Here is an 8,238-nt window from a genome sequence, read left to right as displayed (position 1 = left end):
GTCAGCTATGGGTCGGAGGGTCAGCTGTGGGTCAGAGGGTCAGCTATGGGTCGGAGGGTCAGCTATGGGTCGGTTCTGACTCGATAGCATACAACAACAGTAGTCATCAAAAATAAGAAAAGTACAAATCAGAAAAGTAGCAACAGCTTTCACAATATGGTGGCAACCTAATTACCTCCCACCCTGTTCCCAACACTTGAGGATTTTAGGTATTTTTATACTAACCCCAGATCACTTCCACCTGTTATTAAGGATAGGGACTGTTAATTCCATCTATGTTTCTCTGTACTTACCTTTGTTTTCTGTTTCTTCCCTCTAAAACCAGTTCATTCATTCTTTTATTCTTCACTGTTGTTTGCTAACAATTCTGAATACTAGCAATAGAAAGGTACAGAAGGCATTTTCTGTTTTCTAGATATTTATCTAGTATTTGTATATAAATAAGTAAGACATGATGTTAAAAAGCTATTTAGTTCCGAGGAGGCAAACACATCTAGGTTCTTCATATGCTAATGGCCCAGTGAATGTGATAACTTTTATTACCCTGACTATCTAGATGGGAGGTGGGGGGCAGATCTGAGTTTTGAAATGGCTTAAATATCCTTAAAAGGTAATGTAGCACATCTTTGTAGAATCTGCATCCATTTCCAGGACTGATTGCAAAGGATATGATGCTGTTGACTGCTAATTTGGAATTCGTGCCACTGACAAATGATTTCTGGCTAGAATTTTTTTTTAATTAATTTTAATGAAAGTTTACAGAGACTTAGGGTTTCTAATCATTGATTGTTGCATTTTTCTCCCTCCCCACCCCCTCCTCCCTGGCTAGAATTTTTAAAATTTTTTAAACCATTATTATTATTATTATGTGTACTGTCAAATCAGATACAACTGGTACAGGAGGAGACTGCCCCTCCTTCTCCAGCAGAGCATCTGATGGGTTTGAACTGCACACTTTTGGGATTGCAGTGTAGCTTCTTGCTACTAGGCCACCAGAGCTCCCTCTGGCTTGAACTTTTAAAACTTCGTACAAACCCACAAGAAAAGGACAAAACAGTAGAAAATTGGGTAAATGATACTAAAATGAAGTTATAATAGCATATAAAATATGACATGATGATGATTAACAACGTTCACTAAATGAGAGAAATGCAAAGTAAAGCAATACTCACTAAATGCAAATATTTCATACCCTCAGATTGCCAAAACTGGAAAAAGTCTTGATACTGCAAATCTTGGTAACTCATGTGGAAAAATAAGAGCCTACATTCTCTTAGTTGGCACTACCTAATAAAGATACTGTGTGGACGTCTTATTTGCTGGTTAGGATACTTTTAGGCTGTGTTGTAGTAACAAACCCCCCTCAGTGATTTAGCCAACACAAGGTTTATAAACTGACACAGTTGAGTATGAGTTCTGTGACCTGTTTTTATCTTAAGAGTGATGCCTGGTGATATTGACTGAGGTTACCACTAAGAAGGATTCAATGGTGAAAGACTGGTAGCCTAGTGAGTAAGGAGTCATGCTGCCAACCCAAAGGCAGGTGGTTCAGATCCAGCAGCTGCTCTGAGGGAGAAAGATGGACAGTCTCCACCCATGACGTTTACAACCTCAGAAAGCCTGTTGGTGGATCAGTTCTGACTTGATGGCACATGCCGCCACCACCACAAGCCGTTTACATCACTGTTGCCCACATTCTTTCTCTTGATCAGAACTTAGTCAGCTGCTCTTCTTTGAACTGTAAGAGAGACTGAAATATGTAATCTTCTGATATCTCCAAGAAAATGTTGGTGTACAGTTGGTAACAAAGCAGTCCCTGGCCTGTACTTTAACCTGGCAGTTTTAGAGGTCTCACGTGTGCTTAAGGAAAAATGTACGAAATTATGTATCATAGAATTATTTCTAATAGTGATGAAATCTTTTACATAGTGATAGAGTCGTAAAAGAGAATTCTGTAGTGTGGTTTAAAAATAGATTACATATATTAATGTAGATAACTCAAAAACAATGTTGAAGGAAAAAATTTAGTAGTGTGATACGTTTAATATGAATCTGTTACATAAAATTTTAAATTCTACAAAAAAGTACCACATATTGCTTATCAATCAATAGTACTAGTACATTACCACTACTAATTCATCATGATGAAATGGATCAGTCATGAGAAAGATACTTCCTTCTAGACAGGAAGAGTGTATAAGATAAAGAGGAGGGCTTAAATGAGAGCTTATCTGTAATGTTGTCTAATGCTTTCTTTATGTATAGCGAATAATGTTAAGATTGATAAAATTGGTCAGTGGGTACATTAGTGTTTTGAATGTTTGAAATATTTCCTGATAAACAAAATTTAAGACTAGTGGAAAGTCATTTATAAAACTTTTAGATAAAAATAGCTGAGCGATTTCTTTTTGTACTTTAATAAGGCATTTTTTTCCCTTATAGTTATTTTAAAGAAGCCTTTTTACAATACATGTAAACATAGTTCTTTATTTATTTACCATTTCTAATATGGGATCCTTAATTGTTAAGTATGTGGCAAAATTACCAGTTTATAGAATGGAATTTGAGCATGGCCATTTTTTAATTATGAGGCCCCCCCCCCTTTTTTTTTAAATGATTCAGTCAGTCTTTGCCATAAAGTCGAAACTAACTTATAGCTGACTCTTCAGCAAGTTCAGGGACTTTTAATTGCATGGGAGATTACCCATCTTTCTCCCAAGCTGGTGTTTTCAAACTGCCTACCTTTGGGCTGGAAGCACAATTCATTATCCACTAGGCCACCAGAGCTCCCTTAGGATGAACTTTCATACTCTAGAACTTTCAGACAAGTAGAATCATTTTCAATCTGACATTTTAAATAACTTTTACATTTTTTCAGGCTTATAGCTTGTTCACACTAAAATTTTTACATTTGCTTTCTAAGCAATTTATTATAGCTTATTTTTTAAAAACTGCAAATATTGAATAAATAAATTTCCCAGACATGTTGCATAGAGGAAGAGCAAGAAGTAAGTAGTTAAGTGTTAGCTAGGATTCAGGAGCCCTATGGTCCATGTTTGGGTTAAGCATTATCTTGACATACGTCTTAGCTTGGTCCCTTGATATCAGAGTACAGTCATAATATAGTAATAGGGAAAATATTCAAGACTGGGTTGGCCTGTGAATTCTTTATATTTGCCAACACAAAGTTGGACACTGGTAAGAAGATGTTTAAAATGAATCATGATCTGGTAAAGTTTTTATTCTAAGACTTCAGATTGGATTTATTATCATAACAAAAGACTATGAGATGTAAATACTTGTTTTTGTGATTCTGTAACATAAAAATTGAATACCCAGCTATTAGACAAAAATCTCTTTCCTTTTTTTTTGTTACAGACAAGCAATCATCTCCTCGGACCAAAAGCTTTTCCTTTGGACAGATTATTAGCCATATTATATAGTATTGTGGACAGTAGAGTTGCTCCAACTGCAAATATCTTTTCTCAGGTAATCTTAGTCATAAAATATTATATAGCTCTTTGTGGAATTCTTCATTTAGTAGCATTACATGTATTTTGATATTTTTTTATCAGCATATCCTATTTTAATCTCTACATGGATAATGTTTTGGTAAGTAATTTAGTATCTCAGATACGAAATCTTTTGGAAGTTTTTCTGAATCTTCATATACTTACAAGTAAGTAGAAATTATTGGCAAAACCAAGTTAATGTTTTTGGCTTTTTTTTCAGTAAAAGAATTTTAAAATCAGAAGATGATTATTATCTTGCTGATTGATTAAATAAGGAAATGCTTGAAGATAAAATCAATTAATTACAGTAAAAAAGTAGAAGAAAAATTCATTGGGAAGAAGAACTATATAACATTCTTATTTCTAATATGTTCACTTTGCAGACTGAAAATACATGGTTTTTTTAAAAGCAAAACCAAAAATCTTCCATTTAGGCTAAATGACATGATGTGTACCTACTGGTTTATAAGAAGCTGGGCTGCATTCCCAAAGTCACACGGTTTGAATTCTCCAGCTTCTCTATGGGAGAAGATGGGCGGTCTCCTCCTGTGCCTTTGAAAACCTGCTGGAGGGTCAGCTGTGAGTCTTTTGACTCAAATTGAGCAGCTGCTCCACAGGTGAAAGATGAGGCCGGCCTCCAAAACTCGGAGGAACGCCTTTATGGCAATGAGTTGATGTTTCTTTCCAGTATGATGGTGAAGATCTCAAAAATGTCACTAGGTGGCAGCAATAGCTTAAGAATGGAAAACGCCAACATTTTTAAAGTTTTCATTTTTTAAGTTAACATTTTATCAGAAGTTTAGCCATAGTATATTATTAGAAAATAATCCTTACCACATCTATACAATGGTTGAAATGAAAAGCATAATAGTATGACTAGTATTTATTGAAAATCAGAGTCTTCCCATTTGTTACAGTAAACATTTATATATTTATATATTAAATCACTATAAACTCTGAATTATGTCAGATATTATAATGTAGCATGTTAGGAAACTTTGACATCTTCCTTTAAAGAGGACTTTGAGAACCAAATACACATAATTTCAGTGTTCTCTACATTAGTTTTTACTTATGTCAGCATTTGTAGAAAATTTATTGTGTTTTATAGCCCAGCCAGATTTTAGATTACTTAAATGGCTAGATTAGTAGTCAGCCTTAATACTGATCATTTAAGCGATAGAAATCAATTATAATCTTAATAATGGCAGGGGTTTTCCTCTGTGTTTTTGAAAAAGAAACACTTTGTAAGATGCTGTTTTTAACCAGACTTTGCTTTTTATCAGTCGATTTCTGCAGATGGTAAGTATGTGAGCTTTTGTTTTGTTTCTCTTACTACAATAGTTGGAATAGATGGCAGATATTACCACTCTCCTTCCAGGTAAACACATCTCAAGGAAGTTAAATGATTTACCCAACGATCTCCAACAACTCTTTGATTTAACCTGTGTGAGTGAGAGCAAGTCATTGTGTTGCACTGTCATTGTGCCAGTTCTGACTCATTGTGACCCAGTAGGGCAGAAGAGAACTGCTGCTTAAGGTTTCTGAGACTAGAAATCTTGACGGAAGCACACTGCCTCATCCCTTCACTAGCAGAGCAGCTGGTGGCTTTGAGCTGCGGTCCTTTTGGTGAGCAGCTCAGTGCTCACCCATTTATGCCACGAGGCCTCCTTTTTGTGAGGTAGACAGTGCTGCTGAGCAGGCTGGCATTTGAATCACAGGGATTTTAAGGAGCTCAAACATTTCCTTTGTTTGACACAAAGAAAAAGCGCTTGTTTTCTTTAACTGAGTTTGTCATTTATTTTGAAAATGAAACATGTACATCAGAATAATGAAATAATTGAAATTGTTTCAGTTCATATTAGTGATCCATGTGTATTGCAGAAAAATGGAAAGATGCTTGAAGGAAAAGGAAAAAGAATAGTTAAAATCACCTAACACCATAATTAGTTTGGGAAAAGAAGACAGTATAACCAAATACACGGGACTAGGATAAGCAAAGTTGACATGTGAGTTATCATTCTGATTTGGGTGGAAGGTAGGTAGAATTCCAGGCTCATCGCAGTCATAGGTGAGGCCCTCACAAGATGGGGTAACAGTGACTACAGCAGTGGCCTCAAGCATGTCAGAGATGATGAGGATGGCACAAGATAGGACATGGTTCAAATCCATTGTTCATGGGATCACCCATGGTGCACCTAACAACAGCAGTAGTCGTAGCAGTGAAGGTCATAAGTGCTAGGATTGTTAGTAGTTGTGACCAGGGCTACCTTGCTTGGACTTAGAAGGTATTGTCATATATTTTCTAGTTGATCTTTAAAGTAAAAATAATCTATAAAGACAAAAGACAAAGCTTAGAGAACCTAACAAATGTACCCATGGCCACATAGCATCAGTAAAAGCAACCAGACATAAATCAAGGCTTTCCCAACAGCCAGTTCAGGTTTATAGAGATGGGGAGAAACAGCGGATGGCCAGTGAGTTAGAAAGAGGATAATAATGTACTCCAGCCCTTAAGCTGCAGATGAATAAAGTCACCAGTCTTCCTATTTCTAATGAAGTTGAAATTTGGAGACAGTTTAACTCAAAAGTAATCAAAATGGTAAATATTAAAAACATTGTGATGAATGAGTTTTTATTCACTTGTCAATGGTCTAGTGGCAAGAAGCTTGCTGTAATCCCAAAGGCATGCAATTCGAAGCCACCAGCTACTCCACGGAAGGATGGCAGTCTTCAGTGCGATTTAACAGCCTCTGAAAATCTGCCAGAGGGTCAACTCTGGGTCGGTTTCAACTCTATAGTACACAGCACACAATATGTCATGTAGGAACCTGCGTCCTAATTAGGATACGTATGGAGGAGGCTCCGGTGGTCTAGTGGTTTAGGACTCTGCACTGCATCCGCAAGGGCATGCAGTTCTAATTCACTAACTGTAGGACAAAGATGGGCAGTCTCTTCCCGTACAGTTAGCTGCCCCTGAAAACCTGCTGGAGGGTCAGCTATGGATCATTCTGATTCCATGGTCCTCAACAACAGCAGCAACATAGAGGTGGTATAACTAATAAAGTATCTGTAAAATGGCCTGATCACAACCCAAGAAAGAATGCAATTTTTTTTGTATGTTAACTGATGCTCAATGAGCTTTTCTATCTTCCCCCTTTCATTCATTTATTAAAATTACACTCTTGTTCATTGTTGTTAAATACCATCAAGTCAGAACGTGCTCACAGCTGACCCTCCAGAGGGTTATTGGCAGCACAATTCCTTCCTATTAAACCACCAGAAGTCCCTACTCTCGTCCATGTTGTTGTGTATTTTCGAGTCAGAACAGACCTATAATTTACTATTCAGTGGGTTTTCAGGAATGGTTTAATTGAATGGGAGGAGATTGCCCTTGTTTCTCCTACAGAGCAGCTGGTGATTTTGAACCACACACCTTTGGGATGGCAGTGTGACTCCTTACCACTAGGTCACCAGAGTTTTCTGTTATGTGCCATCAAGTCAGTCACCTGCAACTTACAGAGACCCTGTGTACAATAGCTCTGAATCCTGCCCTATTGAGCCAGTCTCACTGACTCCGACACACTACCCCCATTACCCCAGATACAGTGTCAGTCCATCTCATCTGGGCTCTTCCTCTCCCGTGCTGTTCCTCCATCCTTCTAAGGATGATGTCCTTCTCCCAGGACTGGTTCCTCCAGACCATGTGCCCAGAGTTCTCCAGTAGAGGCAAATGGTACTTAACCACTGCATGCTTTTATCTTTTTTTCCTTTTAAATTTTTTTCATTTAAAATTCTATAAATCATCTTGATTTTTTCATCTAATCATTCGTAAACAGTTTGTTTTATGACATTAATTGCCATTTACAAGAGGGTGAAACCAGTTTATTCTTTGGAGGCAAGGATTTTGAAGCTCCACCTCACATACTTTTGACATGTCAGCAGGAGGGATCAGTTCTTGAAGAGGGACATCAGGCTTGGAAGGTTAGAGGGTCAGTGCAGAAGAGGAAGACCCTGGATGAGATGGACTGACAGAGTGACTATGGCAGTGGGGACAGGTGTGTCAGAGATGGTGAGATTCACTCAAGATAGGGCAGGTTTAGAGTGTCATAGGGTCACTATGGGTCTTAGTTGACTCCATGGTACATAACAGCAACAACTGTACTTAATGAATTACAATGCCTAATTAACCCTATTGTGTATTGCCTTTCCTTTTATTAAACTTAGCTATTTTGAATTTGAACTCCTTTCTCTCCCTTCTCATACCTGTTATCCATTAAAGATGGAGTCTGTTTGCTTCTAAGCCTTTTCTTTTCTTACCTTTTGTAATAGTTATCTTGTACTATAATTTGCCTTTTGTGACTGGTTAATGACACTCCACATAATTTTCTTATTTACCCATATGCATTATTTCACAAATTCCCAGTCCTCCTTTAGTGTTGCCTAATACTCTATGAGTCAGTTCCTGCTCAACGATAAAAAGCAATAGCACAAATATAACTACCTCGTATTAATGTAGCAGGGTTTCTTTAGTCATTCCTTCGTTGGTGGATTCTTATGGCCAACTCTTTGTTGTCATAAATAATACTGCAATAAATATGGAAACTACAGAATAATCTCATTGATTTCACATGCAAGCAAGAATCTACTGAAGATTATCCAAAAACGACTGGAACAGTACATCAGCAGAGAACTGCCAGAAGTCCAGGCTGGGTTTAGAAGGGGT

General features: G+C 37.3%; 1 protein-coding gene across 1 annotated transcript in view; it reads left to right on the top strand.

The window, feature by feature from the left end:
* Nucleotides 1–8,238, top strand: part of ORC5 (origin recognition complex, subunit 5) — a 97,017-nt gene that overhangs the window by 35,750 nt on the left and 53,029 nt on the right. The window contains exon 12 of the mRNA XM_006882612.1: nt 3,379–3,489. Within this exon, the coding sequence (XP_006882674.1) occupies nt 3,379–3,489 (111 nt within the window). The remainder of the gene's footprint in view (nt 1–3,378; nt 3,490–8,238) is intronic.

This window comes from Elephantulus edwardii, unplaced genomic scaffold, assembly GCF_000299155.1.
Source record: "Elephantulus edwardii isolate Elephantulus edwardi_28Jun2011 unplaced genomic scaffold, EleEdw1.0 scaffold00022, whole genome shotgun sequence".
NCBI lineage: Eukaryota > Metazoa > Chordata > Mammalia > Macroscelidea > Macroscelididae > Elephantulus > Elephantulus edwardii.
This window is presented reverse-complemented; position numbering and strand designations above follow the sequence as displayed.